Source organism: Cyrtonyx montezumae, unplaced genomic scaffold (assembly GCF_038088225.1).
Source record: "Cyrtonyx montezumae isolate F1298 unplaced genomic scaffold, pur_monq_1.0 scaffold_9, whole genome shotgun sequence".
NCBI lineage: Eukaryota > Metazoa > Chordata > Aves > Galliformes > Odontophoridae > Cyrtonyx > Cyrtonyx montezumae.
This window is the reverse complement of record NW_027072100.1, coordinates 2,353,932-2,376,702: the sequence shown is the minus strand read 5'-3', so window position 1 is coordinate 2,376,702 and position 22,771 is coordinate 2,353,932. Positions and strand designations below refer to the sequence as shown.

The following is a 22,771-nucleotide window of genomic DNA, read 5'->3' as shown; positions in this document are numbered from 1 at the left end:
GAGTAATGAAGAGAAGTGAAAAAAACTATGATCCAGACTCAGTCCAATAGCACAGTGCTAGTAAATGGCAAACCTTAGCAGTGAAGTGTGATGCTGACGTAGGTAAACCCACCAGAGCTTCAGAAACCCACCCACCACCACCCCCAAGGCATCTGCTGAGACCTTCCCCGAGCCTCTCAGCTCTGTTCTTCGCAGCATTCACAAGGCAAATTCTCCCTCCCTTCCACAACCAGCATGTTCTTCCCTGCTTTTCCTCCACTTTGGCTCATAGGACCGGCCAGGCCCTGCTGACCCTGCCACAGCAGTGCAGCCAGGCTGCTGTGGCCTTGAATTGCAGCTGAAAGGGATACATCTCCATGCTGGACCAGGGCCCAGCAGCCCCACAGAGCTTGTGGTGGGTTCTCAGGGTGGCTGGGGTCACACTGGGCTGATGATGGTTGTCCCACTAAGCTTGTTTTGGCTCAGCTGTCCTCTGTCTCCCCCAGCTAAAGCCAGGAAAGTCATGCTGGGAAAGGGAGCAGCATCACCTGCATAGACCTGCTGCTCCACGTGGACTATCACAAGTCCATGGGGCCAGATGGGATACACCTGAGGGAGCTGAGGGAGTTGGCAGAGGTGATTGGCAAGCTTCTTTCCAACATCTGTCAGGAGTCCTGGTCAACTGGAGAGGTCACAGATGACTGGAGACTTGCTAATGCGACACCCAGGTGTAAAGAAGGGTCATAAGGAGGATCTGAGGAACTACCATCCCGTCAACCTGACCTCCGAGCCAGCAAAGGTTGTGGAATGGATCGTCTTGAGTGAGATCATACAGCATCTGCAGAACAACTGGGATCAGTCCCAGGCAGCCTGGGTTCACAAAAGGCTGGTCCTGCTTGACCAACCTCATCTTATTCTGTGACCTTCCTGGTGGATGAGGGAAGGGCTGTACGTGTAGTCTGCCTAGTCTTCAGCAAAGCCTTTTGTCACTGATTCCCACTGTCTCCTGGAGAAGTTGGAAGCCTGTGGCTTGTACAGTTACACTCTTTGCTGGGTAAAATACTGTCTGGATTGCTGGGCCCAGGGAGTGATGGTGAATGGAGTCACATCCAGCTGGAGGCCGGTCACTGGTGGTGTTCCCCAGGGGTAGGAACTGGGGCTGCCTTGTTCAATATCTTTATTGATGATTTGGATGTGGGAATTGGGTACACCATCAGTAAATATGCAGATGGCACCAAGTTGGGGGGAAGTGTCAATGAGTCTGGGAGTAGGAATTCCCTACAGAGGGATCTGGACAGGCTGATGTCCAATAGGATGAAGGTCAGTGAGACCGAGTGCTGGTCCTGCACTGTGGTCACAACCCCAGGCAGCACGACGTGTTTGGGACAGAGTGGCTGGAATGCTGTGCAGGGGGAATGGACCTGGGGTCCTAGCTGGCAGCTGGCTGAACATGAGCCAGCAGTGTCCCCAGGTGTCCAAGAAGGCATCCTGGTCTGTGTCAGAAATACCAGTGCAGCCAGCAGGAGCAGGAGGTGATTATCCCCCTGCACCCAGAGCTGGTGAGGCTGCACTTTGAGTCTTGTGCTCAGCATTGGGCCCCCCACTACAAGAAAGACATTGAGGCCCTGGAGCATGTTTAGAGAAGGGCAGTGAAGCTGTGAGGGGCTGGAGTACAAGCCTTGTGGGGAGCAGCTGAGGGATTGTTCAGTCTAGAGAAGAGGATGCCCAGGGGAGACCTCATACCCTCTGTAACTCCCAGAAAGGAGATTGGTGCAAAGTGAGAGTCAGCCCCTGCTCCCAGGTAACAGCGATAGGTCAAGAGGGAATGTGTGCCAGGGGAGGGAACTGGTTGCAGATTCGTCCAAGACACTTAGTGTAGGTTTAACCCAGCTCGGCCCTTAGCCAGAATTTGGCCTTCTAGTTTTGCAGGGAGAAAATGCACATCTGTGCATCATCCCCACTGTTGTATGGAAATGGAGATTACATAAATCCTTCTACGTAGCTGTATGCATACAACTTGCATCATGCCATAATGCAAATCAATTCGTTCCATACATTATATGATAGAGCATTTCTTTGTCAGCATTTATTCCTCATCTGTGCCTTGACCACTAATCCTCTGTTGAAATGATCAGTGTTTCAGCCTTCCAGCATGCCATGTAGCTGAACAGATAGATAGTTGCTTCCTACCACAGATATGGGTGTGCTAAAATATGGGCCAGAGTCTGCTCTGAGCTTCAGCAGTATTTCATCTCAGGTTGGTGACAGATTTAAACTTTGCCATCTGGGCTAGCAGTACTTATGCTGTCTCGTGGAAAGCGGGGAACCCAGGTTTGCAGTGAGCCATGGTTATAGCATTTCCTAACCATAAATTTTTCTGAATGTTAGGCTTCAAAAATCACAGCACAATAACTTGTAGAAATGCTGTGTTAAACACACAAGATTATTTTTTCAGTGGTTGAGTTTTACTTTGCCTCGCTCCAAGCCTGCGTGAGAGGCAAGTACTAGAGCAGGCAAGACTAAGGATATCTCATTTTGGACACAAAGGAAGCCAAAAGCTTGACAGTCTTATTTGATCCATCAGCCCCAGGATATGTTTAGGTGTTTAATTGAAATCCCTTGGGAAGTATCCTTCCATCCAGCTCCAAAAAGGTAGAGCATAACCCCAGGTTCACACCATCATCAGTTTTTGGAGGTGGCCTTACACAAGCCAGCCTGCCAGCCAGTGTAAAACCTTGCTTCCACAACTGTACTGCCCTGATCCCTCCAGATCTTCATGTCCAGAGGATTTCCTGGGGTATTTTGGGTTATGTTGGGGTCGGTGCCCCTCCTGTGCTGGGACCTGGCTGCTCATTGCTGTGGGCTGTGAGGAGCAGATGGCTCTGCAATCAGGCAGGTTGTACTGACCACAAACCTCTGTGATGCTGGTGCTAAAATGACAGGCAGCTTTGGGACAACCTAGGTCCTGCAGGAGCAGCTGAGTGCCATGCAGCATGGTGGGCAAAGACCTCCAGTTGCATTTCTGCAGCCTGTGGATACAGCTGGATAATGTCCTCAGCCCAGCTGGCATTCACATCCCTTACTGTACCCACCTCAGCCCAAAAGCTGCAGTCACACCACCTCCAACCAGCACAGCAATCACACCCCTGTGCGTCTCAGTGCCAGATTTGCAAGCACAGGGCTTAGAAACAGCCCCAGGGCAGAGCAGAGCTGGACAACAGTACCCCTCGGGTCCAGCACTGGTGAGGACTTGTGCGGCCCTTCTGCATCCCCAGTGTCTCAGAAACGCTGGGCTCACTTCAGTGTTTCTGTCCCAGCTTCGTGTTATTTCAGCTAGTTGCAGGAGGAAAGAACCTCACACACCAGATGTGCAGGGCTTTAAAAGCTCTCTATTTAATCATGGCCAGATTTTCCAAGTAGCTTTCCAGTGAATATTATTTCTACTGCTGCGCTAATTAAGGTTGTGCAGTTAATGTAAGGATGCGAGCTGAGCGCAACGTGTCGCCTGTGATGGGCCAGGTAATTAAAAGCACAGCCACTCAGCTTCACGTGCTCAGAAACAGCACCTCAAATGTAATGTAAACGCAGCACCTGAAAACAATTGCCCTTCAATTAGAAATGTGTGGGTTCGGCACCTTTGTGAGTCATTGCTAAGCGAGATTTAATTGCTGAAGAAAAACAGTGCACAAGGAATGCATCAGGAGTCCGAAGCGTCGTGCTGCCTGAATGGCCTTACAGGCTTTTGCTGCCGCTCTCTCTGATGGCCCCTGCTTTCATTTTAAAGGGCACCATGTCAGCAACTGATTGAAAAATGGCAAAAAATTATTCATGTACATAAAGGAAGCCCTGTGAGGTCACTGAATAATGATTCATCCACCGCAGGAAGGCTTATCCTACGTGCAGGGAAATTGTTGGGCACGCACATTCCAGACAAATCACCAAAGCTAAGATGCTTTTAACTGGCGTTTTTCTATTCTCATGTTGGAAGAGTTGCCCTTTGCTCTGTGCCTGACTTCCAAGGCTGCTGGTAAGAGCATCCAACGCTGCCCCCCTCCTCCCACAGCCTCCTGCAGGACCGGTCATGACCTGGATGGCGTGTTACAGCAGGGTTCAGACTTCAGAAAAATGCTTTATTTAAGTCCTCTGCCTTCCTGGAGGGCTGTGTCATGGTTTCCAGGTGATGAAAGAAGCTAAGGTCAGAGTGTTTGCCATCCCTCACCGCACTGAGTCGCAGGCAGACTCCTCTTGGACACATTCAGCTCTCCACTCTGTCGGGGCTTTCATGGAGTCTGGTTGTCTGGACTCCTTTTGTGCTCAGTGGATTATAGAAGACCTCCTTCAGTGCAGTTTGCTTGCCATGACTTCAGATGTCTGCCTTTGGCTGTGATATGCCGTGGCCTGGAATTGCCTCTTGCTTGGAGGTGCTGGGATGTGTTTACATTCCCACTGGCTAAAGCTAAACAAGATACATCCCACTGATTTCTGGGGGAAGTCAGGACCAACTGTCCAGAATAATTAATCATCTACTTCCTTTTGGAAATTAATTGAAGAGTATCAGGGCATAATGATTCCCCTCATCCTGACTTTCCACCCACAAAAATTAGTAGTTGGCCCTGGACCCCACGTGCCACACATCAGGCATGCTGCAAGCAAACCCTGCTCTGTGCCCGTGGGTCTGCTGGTGGGGAGCAAAGATCTGGAGGAAAAAACAGCTCAGATACAGCACCTAACATGTGATAAAGGTGAAAAGAAAGCAGTGAGGGTGTTTCTGCTTTGTGCCAAATGCCCCCCAGGCTTTGAGTTGCTCATCAGGAAATGGTCTCAAGCTGCCTCATGATCTCCAAGCCCTGGTGAGCTTCCCAGAAAGAGCTGGTCCTGATTCCTCACACCCAGAGCCTGTGAGCTGCGTGGGGAGGTCTCCCCAGTGTCCTCTCCTGGCCATGGATACAGAGCACATTGGTGGCCTTGCTGGAGCAACCAGGAGCGTTTCACCTGAGCCTGTCAGGTTTGACAGATATCACAGAATTGTAGTGATTTCATTTAAGCTGCAGCTAAAGAAAGAAAAAGAAAGGAGGCGTGGGAGTCTGACAGCATAGAAGCGTCCTCATTCAATTTTCCTTTCAAATGACATCCTATTTTGATTCTATTCTGTGTTTATTGCATTCAAACAGAATTGGAGTCAAACATGCCTGGTGATCAAAATAGATTGGAGAGCCGAGGGCAGTTGTTGTTCTTGGAGATTTTCTATATTTTCAGGTTTCATCCCAAGGCCAAATGGAAGTAAAGTTATTGGTCTTGATAACACCCCATGAAAAAATACATCTCTTCTTTCCATACGAACAGGCTGCTTATATTCCAGCAAGAGTTGATGCAGTAGGAATTACCTTTCCCTTTCAGTTGTGAAAAGCGCACCAGGGAATAAATACAGATCACACAGGGCTTCGGATGGGAGGCTGCTGTGCAGCCAGCAGGCACAGTGTCCTCAAGCCAGGTCAGAAGGAGAGGTGATAAAGCTGAGAATACATCACTGAAACCAAAATACAGGGCGGAATGGCCAACACCAGCACAGAGTTCCTGGGCTGAGGTTGCACCATGCTGTCCAGGAGCCATCCTGGCCAGCCACTCATCCTTTGTGTCACTCCTTCCCTAAGATGCAGGACACCAAATTCACCCCCCAGATTCACTACTGAGTGCTCACCCTTCTCTCTTCCCATCATTATCTCCTTCTTCCTCTTAGTGCTGTATGGTTTCATGACACAGGACAGACCTTTTGCTTTCAGGTGCTACAATCACAGATCTTCCTTCACAGCAGCACAGCTTCCCACGTAACCAGCAGTAATTCTGGAGCCAGCACACAGGATAAGAGGAGGGTCTCAATGGGAGGAGGGAGCTTTAAACATTCTCAAGAGCAAAGACGTCAAATGAATGAAGATCACCTTCTTCCTGACTTCTTCCCTACCAATTGTATATGATACAAACAAGAATCATGGCAGGGTGGCAGCAGGGCATTTAGGGCTGTGTCCTCCTGATGTGGGCATGGTCCCTGCGTACAAAGCGCAGGAGGGAGCGATGTCAGCAGTGTCCTGGGTGCAGGTGATCCAGTGCAGAACAGACACAGCCCCTCAGCCATGCTTGAAACTCCTCTGCCAGGTGGACCGGTCTGGAGGGCTGCCCCTGCTCCGGGACTTGGTCTCCAGTTGGAAGTGGACATCCTCGCAGTGTGTGCACAGTTGTCCCCAGCCCCGCTCTGTAGGTGTTGACCCATCTGCACTTGTTGCTTCTCCCCCAGGCAGCCCCAGCTTCATCCAGCATCACCCCGCGGTGCGCTGACTGACCCGGCAGCCGTCAGGACCCTGAAGGTGGGGTGGGTGGTGGCTGTAGGAATACCTCATCAGCAGTAATTAACCTGTGCTATCCTGCTTCTTCCTGCAGCGGCTATGACTTCGACTACGACTATTACAGAGACGACTTCTACGACAGGTGAGCCGGGGACGCCACATCCCAAAGGGGGCCTGGCTCCCGGCAGCAGCACCCAGCGGTCTGAGCTGCCAGGACCTGGGCCGTGGTGCTTCAGCTCCCGCTCCCCTCGTGTCCCTGCAGGCTTTTTGAGTACCGGGGCCGAGTGTCTCCAGTGCCCAGGGTGGTTCCAGTGAAGCGGCCGCGGGTCACCATTCCCCTCGTCCGGCGCGTGAAGGCAGCGCTCCCCGTCAAGCTCTTCGCTCGATCAGCTGCCATCGCCAACAGCTCAGCCAAGCTCAAGTGTGAGTGTGTGCGTGTAGCTCAGGGCCTGCTCCTGCCATCTGCCCCACGGCCCCCAGCCTCCAGCCAGGCACCCGCGGGGCTGCGTGCTGCCAGGGCACAACATGGGAAAACCCCAAAGCACTGCAGCCAGCAGCACGGGGACGGCTTTTCAGAAGCCCGTGAGCTGAAGATGCTGCAGGGGAAGGGGTAAGCACATGGGCTTATCCTTTGATCCCCACCAGTGCTGCAATGGGAGAGAAGGTGCATCCAAGAGCCTGGTCCTGCCCCGTGCAGGATGTTGTGTGGGATATCCCTCTGGCCAGTCCTGTTTCTGACCCCTCCCAGCTCCTCAGGCTCCCCGTGCCTCCTGGCTCCTCATGCCTTCCCTCGCTGCTAGGACAGTAGGAACAACTGAGAAAACTGAAATGTCCTTGGCTCTGTACAGCATGGCTCAGCAATAACTACATGCGTTATCAGCATTGTTTTTCTCCTAAAACCAAAACATAGCATCATATCAGACACTATGGAGAAAAACAGCTCTGTCCCAACTGAAACCAAGGCAGCTTCTCACTACTGGAAAGACACTGAGGTGGTGGAGTGTGCCCAGAGAGGGACAATGGAGCTGTGAGGGGTCTGGAGCACAAGTCTTTTGGGGAGCAACTGAGGGAACTGCGATGGTTCAGTCTGGAGAGGAAGAGGAGGCTCAGGGGAGACCTTCAGCTCTCTGAAAGAAGGCTGTGGTGAGGTGGGGCTCAGCCTCTGCTCCCAGTTAACAGCACTAGGACAAGAGGGAGTGGCCTCAAGTTGCACCAGGTGAGCTTCAGGCTTTGTTTTAGGAAAAATTACTCAGAAAGAGGGATAGTGCACTCTCACAGGCTGCCCAGGGAGGTGGTGGAGTCACTGTCCCTGGAAGCGTTCAAGAAGAGGTGAGATATGGCACTGAGGAATATGTTTTGGTGAGCATCCTGGGGAGGGGCTGGGGTTGGACCTTAAGGCTCCAAAGGTAATGATTCTGTGAGAGGCCCCAGTGTAGGAGAGCTCATTGCTGCTCTCAGCAAAGTCTGTGGTCCAGTTTTGGCCGAGCCCATGTTGGCTGACACCTTTCTGTCCTTTCCTTCCAAGTGAAGTGCAGCGAGCTTCAAACCATCAAAACTGAGCTGACACAGATCAAATCCAACATCGATGCTCTGCTGGGCCGGCTGGAGCAGATTGCTGAGGAACAGAAACAATCCACAGGTCAGTTGGGTGGGGGGGGTGGGGGGGTCTGGGGTGCTGCTGAAGGGCGGGCAGAGACCATGGCAGAGCTGCTCTGCAAAGCTGTCGTGGCTTGTAACATGTTCTGGGCACTGATGCTGAAGTATCTCCCCAAGGTTCCAGGTGGGGAGGTCCCTCAGATGGGACAAGAGGTTCCTGCAGCCCCCAGGCAATCAGGGCCCGCGTGGTTCAGCCTGCTGAGGCAGCCATCGCTCCCTGATCCTGATGCCTCGGCTCTTGCTCTCACAGAGGTACGGAAGAAGGTGGATGGCAGCAAAAGCGAAGTCTCACAGGAAGACACAGCGTCAGAGGCAGAGGTCAACACGGAGGAGCCGCTGAATGGGGATGAGGGAGAGGAGGAGGGCCTTGCACGGGATGAGTGTGAAGACGAACTGGTAAGAGAGGCTGTGTCCCTCCAGGCAAGAAAATTCAGCAAGGGACCACAGTTTTACCAGAACTGGTTAAACCTCCGGGAAAATGGTTTTCTCCTCCCATAAGGAAACTGTTGTCTTTAATCCCATGACTGCTCACTCCTTGTCCTTCCTAACTTCTCTGTGGCTTGCAAAAGCTGTGACCTCGTAAATCTAAACAAAAAAGTAAAACTGCAGAAACGCTGACGCACTGTGAAACACTGCTGGATTCTGAAATTCAGACTACTTTTATTTTTATTTCAAAACAATTAATTACCAATGTAATTAAGTTGCTTTGCTCCAAAGGAAGTGGATCTCAGATGAATGGAAACATGTTAAAGACAGACAGTGCTGTGTTAACTGCACTTTCCTAACAACACACATTTGCAATGCCCTTTTGTCCCATGGACACCTTAATGGCAGAAGTGTGGTTATGAAGTCTCAGCAGGCCACTGTGTGTGATGCTGAGCAACCATAGCAAGGGCAGCATGCTCCTCTGAGTGTTGCTAGCCTGATTTTGTGTACGTCAGCTTTAGTGACGTACACAAAATCTATTTTGCACAAATAGTGACGTACACAAAACCTATTTTGCCCTGAATAAGGACTGGTGAGCATAGGGAGCAGATTTTGTGGGCCATTCCCAATACACAGAATGGGTGGCACTAGAAGTGAGGATGGAGCTCTCCATCTCACTTTCTTCTGTCTCACCCCATCGTCACTGGGCTGACCATGTAGCTTTTCATTCTACCTATGGCCAAAAATCTTAGGAGGGTGGCCAGATCTTCTCACTCTTCCACTCTGCCCCACTGGAGTCATGATGGATGAGGGATCTGAATGGGGTCTTTCAACTGTTTCAGTTTCTGGGGCCCCATAGCTGAAATCCGTGACCCCTGCTAAATCTGAGAAGAGATGATTCACGGGAGACATCATAAGAGACTGCTGTAAAGAAGAAAGGCAAATGCTGGTCTCCTTCTCTTCGTCGGTTAGGATAAGGAAGGCCAGGTTTACATCAAGGGAAACAGGTGGTAGAAATTAGGGTAAAACTCACTGATGGCAGTGATGGTAAATCAGCACGCAGATTGTCAACAGAAAATATGGACTTCTCTGCCATTCATGAGATGGGAACACAGATTGGATAGATATCCACTGGAAGGGATTTAAGAGTCATAGAATGACAAAATGGCATGGGCTCAAAGGGACCTTAAAGATCATCCATCTCCAACCTCCTGCTTTGGGCAGGGACACCTCGTGCCAGAACAGGCTGCCCATCCATCCAGCCTGGCCCTGATGGGGTATCCACAGCTTCTTGGGGCAGCTTCACCACCCTCATCATCAACACTTTTTCCCTTTTATCAATCTAAATCTACTCTTTTCCAGTTTACTTCTCATCCTATCACTACGTAACTTTGTAAAAAGTCCCTCTCTGTCTCCTTCAAGAAAAGCTTATCCGGGATGGCTGAACAAGATCACTATTTCAGACCCTAGCACTTCTATATCTGTTATTCTCCGGTTTTAAAGTGACATTGAGTTCAGAAATATTTTCTGCCAACTTCAGACAGGCTCAGATGCGCTCAGCATGAGGCAGGTTAATGTGTGGAATTTGCCTGTGGGGGTGTTTTCTTAAACACTGCAAGGCAAATCACAAAAGCCACCCTTTAAATTTTGCTCCTGACCTTACAGCACCGAGCAGCTTTGAAGTCTTACATTTCCTGGGGAGTGACCCCTTCAGCCTGTGTCTCTGGCTTACAGCCATCAGCCTGCAGACTGCTGCTGGGTTCAGGGATCTGGGAGGCCACAAGAAGACCTAACCAGTTAACCAATTAAAATAAAAAACGACCCTTGAATACCTTGGTCTTTTCCATCAGCTTTGTCACGAGGTCCCTGGGTCTCCTGCTTCACTGAGCTTATTTTTTCCTTAGCTTTCCTTTTGCTGCCAGTGTACCTACAGAAGCTATTCTTGTTGACAGCTCTGCATTACTCCTGAGCAGCCCAGCCCTGCTTTCACCCTCTGTGTTCTGTTTTTTCCTGTAGGAAGAGGCTTGGTTTGGCCTTTGCTGCACATCCTTGCTGGCCTCCTGTCACACCTGCCCAGCTGCACAGCACACAGGCTGTTCTTGTGCTTTGAGGCAGGTGGTCTTGAAGGTGACCCAGCTGCTCTGGGCTCCGTGGGCCAACAGAAAGGCCTCCTGTGATACTCTGCCCAACAGGCTCCAGATGTGCTCTCTCGAGTCCAACTCTGCTATTTTTCTTAGTGACTTCTCTTAGGAAAATCAACACTCTTACAGCCACTACAGCCCAGACTTCTGTCCACCTTCACACTGTTGTCTGGATCTGCCTTGTTCATGGGTCATATGTCCACGAGAGCATCTGGCGGACCCCTTGTCAGTCAGCTGCATCAGGAAAGCTTTCTTGATGCCCTCCAGCCCTGCTGACTTTCCAGAAGACAGCAGGTTGATCAAGTACACGAGGAGTACAAGGGCTTGCAGCCAGGGGGTTTCCTCCAGCCATCCCCTGTAGGTTTTGTGGCCTGCACCAGGTGCCCACCACAGTGTCACATAAGTTGTTCTGCCTCCTGATCCTCAGCCACATGCTCTCAGCTGACTCATCACCTGTCCCAAGGCAAACCCCCACACATCAGAGCCCTTCCTTTGCCCAGAGCACATGCCACCTGTCTGAGTTTTCCTGAAGAGCCTGTTTCCAGGGCACTACGCCTGCTTTGTAATTGCAGCTCTGCAGAGGAAGGAATCTTTGTTCTGCTACCAGAACTCACAAGCCTCCAGGCTTCCCATCGTGGGAATCACCATCCAAAGTACTTTTGGATGCAGTTTCCAGCTGTTCTTCCTTCATGCATTGCAGTCTTCAGCGTTCTCCCCCCACAGGGGCTCTGCAAGCACCCACTTAAGTTCCCTCATTGCACAGGCCTGTTTATCTCCTCCAGTGCTCTGCTGCTAATCAGGTTAGGACTGGGCTCTCTTGCCTTCTTTCTGGATCACCTATCGTCACCTGCAGACACCTCCTGGCTCCATTTCCATCTGTTCATTTTCTGGTCCTGAATATTCAGGTCCTGAATAAACTTCTCATAGTGCTAAAACAAGGCAAGAGCTGTGCAAACACACATGGTGAAGCCAGCTTTATAAAACGCTGTGGCTGCTTAATTCTCAGGTAACCTGGCTATGTGAAAGTCGGGGGTCTAAGCTCTCACCTAGCAATCAGTGCTTACCCCTTGCAGCTCACACCCTGGGCTTAAACCCTTCCTCAGGGACTTGCAGCTTGCCCACTGGAGTTCCTGCTCTGGAGCAGTGCAGATCAGACACCTGATTTCACACAACTACAGGCTTGATTTCATGCCAGTCCCTCTGAGGTTCAGCAGAAGCCAGACCTCAAAACCAAAGTGGGGAATCACACATCCTGGAGTGGCTGCCCACCATGGAGCCAGCTGCTCTCTGCCTGTGACACAGCACAGTGTCTTGGGCAAGGCAGGATGGGCACTTGGTGATCTCCTGTTTCTGCTTCCCTTTTCCCTCCAGGAGAACAGCCATTACACAGACACGGAGGACGCCAGACTACAGTAACCAGGTACAACTCACACTGCTTTGTAGAGGCTGATTCAGCTGGGTCACTGATCAGCCCCTTGTTCCTTTTCCTAAATCACACACTATGTCTGTGAGGTTGCAGAAAAATGATGTACCCTTCTATCCCCGCTGCCCCTTGTCTCTCCTTGCAGCCTATTTAGAACAGCAGTGAGTGATGGTGTGAGGAAAGCACGAGGCTAAACCCTGTCCTGGCACGCTGAGCAAGACAAGCTAAATTGAAGTGCTGTTGTCATCTCTACCTAGCATTTGAAAGGAGAAACATGCCCAACATCTTCCACCCATCTGTAAAGCGAAGACAAAGAAGACTCATCCCAGCGGATCCCCACCACCCTGTGCAATGGATTCAGAGCTCTGCAGTCGGCACAGGCAGCAGCCAAACCCGGTGCAATCCATAGTCACCCCTGGCTGGGCATGGGCCCAGTCAGAGACAGTACGGGGCTGTTGGCAGGAGAGGAAGGAGAACTAAACCCAACTCAATAAAGACTTTTTTTTTTCCTGTGCTAGGTGAGAGCCAGAGCATTTGGTAACTGGAGGAAAAGTACTGTCTCAGTTTGGACTGTTTGTGTTCTCACACTCAAGGTCACATTGAGGTGTGGGGTGAGCTCTCCTCCCAGAGCGGTCGCCTCCTGCTGTGGCTCTCATCCCGTGCACTGCTGCAGGTATGTGGCTGCTGCCAGGAGCCAGTGGCTGTGTGTGTGCTGTGCTCTTTGCAGCTGCTGAAAGGAGAGAAGGCAAGGGAAGCTGCTGAGGAGAAGGCAAGGGGAGGCTGCCTGCAGGAAAGCGAGTGATCCCAAGCAGGAGAAACTAGGCATCTGTCATCTTCAGCTGTACAGCCTCTCCGTTTTCTACTGAGAAACCACTCTGTAAAGGCTGAGCAAGTCCCTGCTGAGAGGAGGTGCAAGCATGCAGGTGGGTGCAACCCTTCTGGAGCAGCAGCTCCCTGGAAGGGCTGTGACCCATCTCCAGCCAGAGCAGTCAGCCCCTGCCCTGTAGCTCGTCTGCTCCCAAGCCAGCTCCCCCGCATCTCTGGGGCACCAGGACAGCAGTGCCAGCTCCTGACCACCACAGCTGCGCTCCATCTGACAGCTCTGCAGTGCAGCGGTGCTCCTGAGCACAGTGCTGCCGGTTACAGTGACCTCCAGCACAACATGTGTGGGTGTGCAAGCAGCAGTTCCTCCTGCTTTTGACTCGCCGCATCCTGTGAGCAGGAGGCTGCAGCAGTTCTCACCGCACTGCCCAAGAAGTCTCTCAGCCTTTCTCATTCCTTCCTCTTCCATGGGCTTATGCAGCTTTTCTGGGTTCAGAGGCGGATGGGACTGAGAGTCACGCAGCACTTTATTCAGATCAGTTGTGTCCTGCCCCATCTCCCCTCTGTCTCCCACTCCCCCTCCAAAACACACACACACTCACCCAATCAGCGCTTTGAATCCAGAATGCTGTCCACACCTTCTCCTCAGTCCAACAGCCCACGTGCACTGCCCGGACTGCACAGGGTGCTCTGAAAGGGGACTCCTGCTTTCTGCTCCAGAGCTCAAAGCCAGACCTCTTCTATGGCGTCTCTCTCTGACGGGTGGAGGGGAGGGCAGGTCGTGGGGACACCACTTCCCTGCCCAGAGGACCATCCTGGAGCAAGCATGGCTCTTGAAGCACAATGTTTTATTTGCATTTCTTAGTTTCAAATAAGTCATGAGGGAATTAAGGGATAACCGTGCTTTCCCCTTTTCCGGTTCCTGTACAATTTATCCACTGTGTTGTACTGAGCCGCTGTAGAGCTGTTTTCTAGGCTTTGAGAGATGAGCCGTGGTTTTTGCTATGAACTGGCTGTGATGCTGCTGTTTGGGAGAAAGGTGACTTTGTACATATGATCCTGTATAATAAAAGAAAGAGATCTAAAGAAATCTAATTTGCTTTTGTTGCCTGCTCTGTCCTACACAGACACACACCTGTATTTCACATGAGCAAATCTTCTTTCCCTCCCTGAGCTCCAGCTCTGCCAGCAGGACTGGGTTTCCCTTGCTCAAGGCGTAAGGGCTGAGCTTTGAGCACACTCCCTTTCCACACCCCGAGCCCCGGGCCCAGCACCACATCGCTCTGATGCAGCAGTTGGTTTCAGGCCGTAAGAGTACGGCCGAGGTCTCTTGGCACAGAGCTGTTCTGATTTTGATAAATTTTTGCAGAGGACGAGGTACTTTGGGGTAGTTATCTTTGCTTTTAGCTATAGATACATCCCCACAAAGTGAGTTCTGTATGGAACTGCAGCAAATCTTCTCACGAAGAGGCAAAGACAGAGCAGTGGGGTGGGAAAAGGGGGACACTGTTCACCCTTCAAGCCATGAGGCAGCTGAGAAACACCCTGCTGGCTTTGCTGGGAAGGATTGCTACCAGGAGAGGAGGCCTCGCCTCTTCCTGCACACTGCTCCTGTCCTCAGCCTCCCCCCCACCCCATTTTTCCATGCACACACACCCAAAAGATGCGGGGTGGGGGCTGCATGCTCTGAAACGCTCTGCTGTCACACGGGAACAGACTGCAGGGAAGAGCAGGACCCCATTATTGGATTTGCTATGGTGGACTTGTGGTCCTTCTCTCAAATCTGTCAGGTCTTGTTAGTACTTGAATGGCTGCAAAGTTGACCCACCTTGCACTCCCAGCCACACAGGAACAGCTTTTCCATGATGACTCCATCACGATGTCCCCATGGAGTCAGTCCCTGTCGCCTGATGCTGCCGAGCTGGGATGTGCCAAGACAAGGGTTGGGCATTTCCTCTGGGGGAACATTTAATTCATCATCTGCACTCTCTGAAGAAAAGCCACCGCTGTAGACTGACAACTCAAATGAGCGTACATCCAGTTCCCATCTCATGAACTGGAAGTTGTTGAAGCTTTTCCCCACCGCTCACAAAGGCAAGCTTGCACTACTGAGATCCGCGGACATCACTTCTCACATTTGCTGCTCCATTTCTCATTATGGTGACAGCAACATTGTCTTTGTTGGAGACAAACACAGAGTTTTCCATCCCCTACTGCGATGCCTTCATCTCTGGAAATGTGAAACATGTGAGGTTTAAGCTTTGGACTTAAATGTGCTGCTCTGGACGGGAGAAGACAATGTGCAAGGGTTTTTGGTGCCCTGCTCTTTCAGAGCAGTAGATGTTAGGGCAACACAGCAGGGTTACTTCAGTCCCTAAAACTCCTTTGATCATAGAATCATTAAGGTTGGAAAGACCATTAAGATCACCAAGTCCAACCACAGGGCATCCCTACTAACCATGTCCTTCATTACCACCTTTTACCTTCTCTTGAGCACCACCTCCCTGGGCAGCCTGTGCCATTGCAACACCGGTGAGCGTCTGGACATGGAAAGACAACCTGTCAGGCCGAGATGCCTATAACCTTGCCTTTAGTGCCAGTCAGGAGATAAAACAAAAGCCCCTGCTGACTTCAATAAATCCCATCACACTGTTAAAATCCATTCATTGCTCTGGAAATGTTTAGGTTATTGCAGCTGTAATAGTAACCATACCAGACAGTGCCTCTGTGTCGTATCTCTCCTGTAACACCTTCCCATTATCTGTGGGACAATTCCATATTTTTCCTTGCTGTTAATAAAGTGGTGGAAGCACTAGGAGATGTAGTCAAGTACCTCCAATGGCTCCCAGTGGGTACTAGCCATTATCCTCCAGGAAAGCACCACTCAACCATGGATCAGATGCTGAGGAGCAAAGCAGAACCTCGATTAGAAACACGGAAACATTCAAGGAACTGTGAAAATGAGGTATACGCTTAGAAAGTACCTGCTAGTCTTCAAGGTCTGCCTGGAAGAGCCCAGGGACCAACACAGCAGTACAATGGCTCCTCCGAAGCCTCTTCTTGGGTTGGCTCCTTCCCTGGCACCGTCCCTCCAACTGAAGCATCCTTTGAGGTAATCCCAATATTATGGGGGCTGTTGGTTCCTCCTCGGCCAATACATCCTAATTCACTTGCAGCCAGGGACATCCCCAGTCAGCTCTTGGTTGGCCAAAGCAGAAGGACGGGAACACTGGCAGCAGCCCTACATGCAGAGCATCCCACTCTGAACTCAGTGTGAGTGGCAAGCAGCTCCTGTAACCAACACGAGGACTGAGACTTCAGGACCTCAAGAGTGTGTTCACAGGCCAGGAGCACAAGCAATTGGGAGCTTGTTTGCACATCAACATCTCATATAGTATTTGAATAACTGCATTAAGAACTACTGCATTACGAACTGATGTGAAGAGATGAGATCAGGCAGGAATAAGGACAAAACCAGAACAATCATAAATTGATCGTAAGGGACTGTGCCTAGAAGTTCTTCTAACACAACTCACATAGCCCTCACTAATCGGGTGTGAGCACAGAATCAGGACTATGTCCAAGCACAGAGGGCACATCAGGCCGATGTGGGCACGGGATGCACATTTGCATTCAAAAACCAAAATTTCAAGAGAGAAGAGAATAGAAGACGCAAAGATGCGTTAATGACAGCGTGGGAAGGTGAATTTAAACAAAAACAAAAAGACAAAGAGTGGAAAATATTAAGAAATGTGGCAGTGCCGCTGCCTGAGCCCTGGGACAGAGCAGTCACTGTCTGAGGGGTCAGCCAGCTGATGGCAGAGCAGCACGGTGTGCTCCAGCCCCACTGTTCTCCATCACATTCACACCCTGTACTCATTTTCCCTACGTGGCTACCTTGGAATTTCTCTCTCTTCCATGTACTGCCAGGAACGATGAGCCCATCAGTGGTGTGGGCCCTCAGAGAACCCACGAGGACTAAGCCTCTGTGCCAACACCATAAGAACAACACCAGAAGTCAAATGCTTCAGAGCCCCACCAGCAAAAGCAAGGACAGATGTGTTCAGCTCCTCTAATTTGTTCCAGACCTGGCTTTCAAACCCACTTGCTGTACGGGATGTCCTTTCAAAAACAGATCCCAGCTGCGGATGGTGACATTGGGAGCTGTGCTACGAACAGCTTTGAGAAATCTGGTCCTAAATGAACCAAAGCAGAGATCCACGGGGAATTGTTCCCATCTGCAGAAAACCTTAATAGCGCATTTGCGGAGGGATGTGAGCAGGACAGAACAATGCATGTCCCATCTGCACTGGCGACACAAGTACCACGTGCTGCCTTTGCAACTGCTCCTCATAGCATTCATCTGATGCCCAACCAGGTCCAAGTTACACACAGCAGGAGTGTTCCCCCAGCAGCAGGACATACAGAACCCACACCACTCTGGGAGTGGGCAATGAGTGCAGCAAAGAATGGGGCACCACCTGCAAGAGGTGCATTGCAGCTGCCCTCCTTAGGAGATGGTCATACCCATGCTCCACACCACTGTAGGGAGCACGAGGTCTGCTTTTGTTGCAGTTGTCTCAGCTGATCTGGCAGCAGGAAGCCTTCAGAAGATTGGTTGGAAATGCTGTCTTTCTACAGTAACACACAGAGGCATTTTCCCATGTCAGAATTTTTGCTGCGGGATCTTTATCTCGTTCAAGACATCTCCATTCTTTTCCACAAAAGAAATGTGCGTTGTCAGGTGAGCTCAAGGCCTCCTCCTGGACAACAGCCAGGCACTTGCCAAGCTGGATGAAACTCCTGTTGGTGGACACCCATTTAGGCACTTGCTGGTGATGAACAAAGCAAGACCAAATCCCCAGATGTGCACCGGGACAGCACAAGGCCTGCTGAATCGAATTGGGTCACTAAAGAAGCAGCACAGCGGGAATGCGAAGAGCGATGTCACCTCCAGATGGAAGAGCTCATCTCAAACCACAGATGTTGGTGGGATGGCAGAGCTTGAACCTTGAACCTTCCCACTGACATCCCATTCCGTTCTTTGCTGTGTGACAGATGGCAGCAGAGTGCATATAGAGCAAAGGTGTGGAAACGCATTCCTCCATGCAGAACAGGCACCCCTTGACATTCACTGGTGCTTCCTGAACGTTCATGGAAACCAGACAGTGGATGTTGGCGCAGCGAGTGGTACATTTCAGCAGTGGTGCAGACAGGTATTAAGGCTCTCGTTCATCGTTGGTGAAAATGCAGAGCTCACAGTGGTAGCTGTTGAAAAACAGCAGTTTGCAGCTGAGAACTTGCTCTATCAAACAGTGCTATTGTGCTCTTTGTATTTGTTGTCTTTTCCACGGAAACAAAGAGGAGACGTTACTGTTTAACATTGTAGTCACTGTGGTAAGCTGTTTCAGCATCTCATACTGCCCTGCCAGCGAGGAGCTGCAGGGCACAAGCAGCTGGGGAGGACAGGACTCAGACTGCTGCCCCAAACCAGCCCAAGGGATGCCCTGTACCATGTGGCATCACACAGAAGTATAAAATCCTTGGCCACCTCCCCTGGTTAACTGCATTGTGCAACTCATTTGGCTTATGCTATTATAATCTCTTCATTTTCTGTCCTATTGAACTTTTGCCACCTCAACCTACAGGTTTTACCTGCTTTCCAGTTTTCGCTCTCACTCCCCAGCCCACTCCACCCTTAGAGCCCAAACATTTCATCTGTCAGAGTCAAGATTTAACAGCCACATTCCCCATCCAGAACAAAGCATAGGGACTAACAAAGCACACCGTGAGAGGGGGATGCCTGCAATTAAAAACAAATGGTCAAGGATTAAAAAAACCTGAGACCACATGTGCTGAAAAGGGCAGCCCTGAGCATCCCCTCAGTCTTTGGGAAACTCCTCCATGGCAGAAACAGCCTCACACCTGAACAACCACTTCAAGATCTTTGCAGAGCTCCTTTAAGAAGGAAGAAAAGGGAAAGTTTCCATCCCCTTGCTGGCTGGGACCCTTTGAGAGCGTCAGGAAGCATGGGGACAAAGCAGGGAGGGAAAACAGCAAAAGCTTCAATTCCAGATGAAGTGTTCACCACAATGATAGACCGTGCTGCACAAGGGCTATTTGGTGCTGAACAAAAAGCAAAGCATGAGGTCTGCAGCAGGCACCAGAAAAAGGCGTTCTGGTCCACTAAACTGAAAAGGATCACAATGCTTTTTCTCACTCTCCTTTCGGGCCTGGTTTTCAGAAAGGATCAGATCTAGTTTTTTCTCCCTGCAGCAGAATTAAGATTCCTTTTTTCCAGGGGTCATTGCCGGAGGAGGACTGAGGCCACACCGGTAGCTCCAGGATCCAGCCATGTCCCCTACCAGTGTAAGTATGCTCTATGTTGCAGAGCAAAGTGTTTCTGTGCAGAAGAAAGAAATCAAAGGAAACCTATGGGACAATAACCAGAGCAGCAAGCAAGGCTTGGGGAAGGAAAAAAAAAGGATTTAAAACTCATCTACTTTGATACAGAATTTAGAAAATCCTCAAAAATATTTTGAAAACATTAACTGCAGATTTTCCCTTGCTTCCAATCCAACACATAAACTACATGGATAAAAACACACGGTAAAAATCCAGACACCAGGCTTAATTTTGTCCACAATTACAAACACATTTTCTTCCTTCGCAGCATGCCAGCCAGCAGCAGTGCCAGCAGGTCCTGACACAGAGCACTGTGCGGTTTGGCCCCGGGAGTCACCACAAAGCTCTGCTTTAATTCCAGTGCAGGAGGAATCTGAACGCACCAACCCGCTCATCGTGCACGGAATGGAGAAGCAGAATGTCAGGGAAACTCCCACCTCTCAGGGAACGTGGGCTCACCGCAGAAATGGAACGGACCGAGGGAGTTACCTACACATTTCTGTTGAGTGTTCAGCAGGAAAATGATTGATAGCACAGGAGTCAAGTTCCTACTGCTGGATTTCAGAAATATGCATTGCTTGCAATGCACAGGAAGGTGAAGAGCTGCACAATGGGGAACAGAGCTGCTGGTGCAGTCACAGGAGCAGGGAAAGAAGAAAAGTATTTTCCTTCCTGCAAAGAAAAGCCTCAGGTCTACCAGCAGCAATGCTTCCACATGCAGCTTCACTTCCTCTGCCTAAACCAGCATTAGCACTTCTCTGCCACATCATTCTCATTTATCTCGAGTCCTTTCAGCTATCAACCCAAACAACAAGCATTTGAGGTTAGATTTCCCAAGGTTGACAGAAAGGGACGTGGCACAGGAAACCACCACAGTCGGGGATAACTGCCACCGTGCCCTGTGCCCATACACAGCCCCACCTCCAACAGCACGCAGGAGCCCGAGCACCTGCACGCTCCAGCTTCAGCCCTGCTCTACTGCAATAGCAGAGAGCAGCTCGTCCTGCCGCTGTGTCTGACTCCTGTGTTAATAGAAAAAAAAATGCAAGCAATTATCTAGCAAACTAAAGTGACTTTGCAGTTCACTGTCCAAGCACGCTGACCTGGTAGCTCTTGTGCAGTCTATTTACTGCTCAACATCTGCCTTCAATTCCCCCTCAAAGCTCGGCCTTCAGTTTCTTGGATGCTCTTCTGGTGATGTGGAATATACCACTGGAAAAAAACATGGGTCAGAGGGGCAGCACAGACACATGGAGAACCATTATTCACAACACTCCAGATAAATCATTACCTGGTCAGCACCATGCACAACCTCACATGCTCCCAGCTTGCAGAACTTGCTGCAGTTTCTATTTCCACACACCCTCCACCAGACTATCAGCACGTGTACTTCCACCTGAATTAACCACAGAGCACTCCCTGCAACCTGAGACAGATCTCGTCCCCTCTTCACCATTTTTTCCCCTTGATCATCACCTCAGTCCACCATTCCCCTGCCCAACAGGCACGAAACTGACACACACCAGGGATTCTGGGGTACAGGGTGTATGACCAGAGAACACAACCCATGATGAACCTCGCACGGTTGTGAGCAGGTAATAGGAACTCCTTACAAACACTCATCCTTCACTCTTCTTTATACCATCTGAGGTCATAAAAAAAATGACTGCTGGAAACCCTTGCTCCAGACAGAGGCTCCCATAAGGTGTGCTTAGGCCCACTCATTTTACTTTAACAGTACAGCATCATCCAGAACAGAGCCATGTGACCCCAAAAGCAGCTGATCCCACTGCTGCTGTAGCAAACCAGGCCTCGTTTCATTTTACCTATCGCGTGGTGACATGAGCAAGGCCACCTAAGTCCTTGAGTCTCAGATCCCTGTATAAACAAGAGGAATAGAAGTACTTACCTGGCACATGTGTTAAAAAGAGACTGTTCTTCTTTCAAGGATATCAGTACATTTCAGGCTGGTTAACCACAAAATTATTCTATAGTTCTCCTAGGACCTTCAGTGACACCTTTCAAGACTTTCATGGTTTGGACTGGAACAGTTGTTGCACTTTTACTATTAGAAAGTAACAGACCTACAATAGGTGAGATTGCTTAAAAAAAGTGTAAAAAACTCTCACAAACAGAAGATGTGAAGAGCTACCCACTGTGCTCTTTATCTCCTCAGCTCCTACCCAGCCCGTTCAAACAAGGATTCCCTTCTGCTCCGTGCAGTCTTTCAGCACCAAATGAAAATCCAGCACCCATATCTCCACGGGCACCATACAACCGGGTGAAGAAAACACGTAGAGATAGAACTGCTTGCAGCCAAAGCATCCATGCCTGCACACAGGCCCATGGCAAACAAAACTGCCACCTTACTCTGTAAAGAAATCTATTCCTAAGCTGCATACTTATATTCAGCAGTATAACAAAACCCTACTTTTTTTTTTTTTTGCCTCTGAACATGTGATTGTACTCCAGACACATCAGCCTGGCAAGCTGCGACAGCCACGTAACACACACAGGATTGTAATTGTTTTTCAATATACTCTGGGAAAAAGGCAGGCTTTTCCTTTTCAATAAACAAATATCTCTTCCTGGACACAAGAGACTTATGTGCCAGCAAAGTCCACACCAAGAGGTGTTACACTCCATCAGCCATCAGCACCAACACCTGTGGGCTTCCATGTAGAGACACGAAGTGCACCTAGGTAGTGTCCGTACTCATCAGACCCCACATATGGTGGCTTTATTTCAATATCAACACCAACTTATTGAGCCAAATATAGTGAAATTAAACACTGCATTTAACCAACGAAAACAGTCTCAGCATAAGGCCATACTGCATTTTAAGACAGATGATTAATTTTTAAGGACAATAAAATTATGAGTCAGGATGCAAAAAGCAGTGTCAGGTTTTTAGCAGGTCACTGAAAGAAGGCAACCAGCACTTCTCCAGTTTTACTTTTAATGGGAGAACGCCTATTTGCTAGAGGGAAAAAACCAAGAATACAATAAAAACAAGAATAACAATAACATTACAAGAGGCACTGATCCTGGCTTTATTCACTTAAAGATACATCCAACATTTGTAATAGCTCACTTGGAATTCATAATGCTTTTAAGAAACCAACTATAAAAATCTTGATTTTTGCCTTACAGTGCTGTCAAGTTCTCAAGTAGCAAGTAAGTGACTTCCAGCAAAACTGTGTTGTGCATTAACATATGTACAAAGATTAAAACTCGGTAGAAACCCTTCAGTTTCTGATATTCCATGTTCACAATCACCACAGTTTTCCCTAAGGAGGAAGCAACTCTGCTGAGCTGCAGGGATGCAAGCCAATAGTCCTGAGCTATTGCACCTTAACCCAACTGCACCATTTTATAGATTGGTTAAATGAAAACTGACATCAATTTCCCTTCCCCCCCATACAGTACTCACGAGGCATTTCACCCTCCATTTGCATCTCTGTACTTGGCAACTGTAAGAAAACAACTGCAGCACTAGAAAACAACAGGAAGTTAGGGTAGCACTACGTGCATCCCTCAAAGATTACTGATGCTGACTGCTAGCAGAGCAGTACGTCTTG

The 22,771-nt window shown here is 49.7% G+C and overlaps 1 protein-coding gene across 1 annotated transcript in view; it reads left to right on the top strand.

Annotated features, from left to right (window-relative positions):
- The window catches only part of RALY (RALY heterogeneous nuclear ribonucleoprotein), a 110,915-nt gene extending 98,206 nt beyond the window's left edge, over positions 1–12,709 (top strand). Inside the window, exons 4-9 of the mRNA XM_065754078.1 lie at positions 6,412–6,459; positions 6,580–6,740; positions 7,843–7,956; positions 8,224–8,369; positions 11,912–11,960; positions 12,109–12,709. Coding sequence (XP_065610150.1) covers positions 6,412–6,459; positions 6,580–6,740; positions 7,843–7,956; positions 8,224–8,369; positions 11,912–11,956 — 514 coding nt within the window. The 3' untranslated portion in view covers positions 11,957–11,960; positions 12,109–12,709. The remainder of the gene's footprint in view (positions 1–6,411; positions 6,460–6,579; positions 6,741–7,842; positions 7,957–8,223; positions 8,370–11,911; positions 11,961–12,108) is intronic.
- The last annotated feature ends 10,062 nt before the right edge of the window (positions 12,710–22,771 follow it).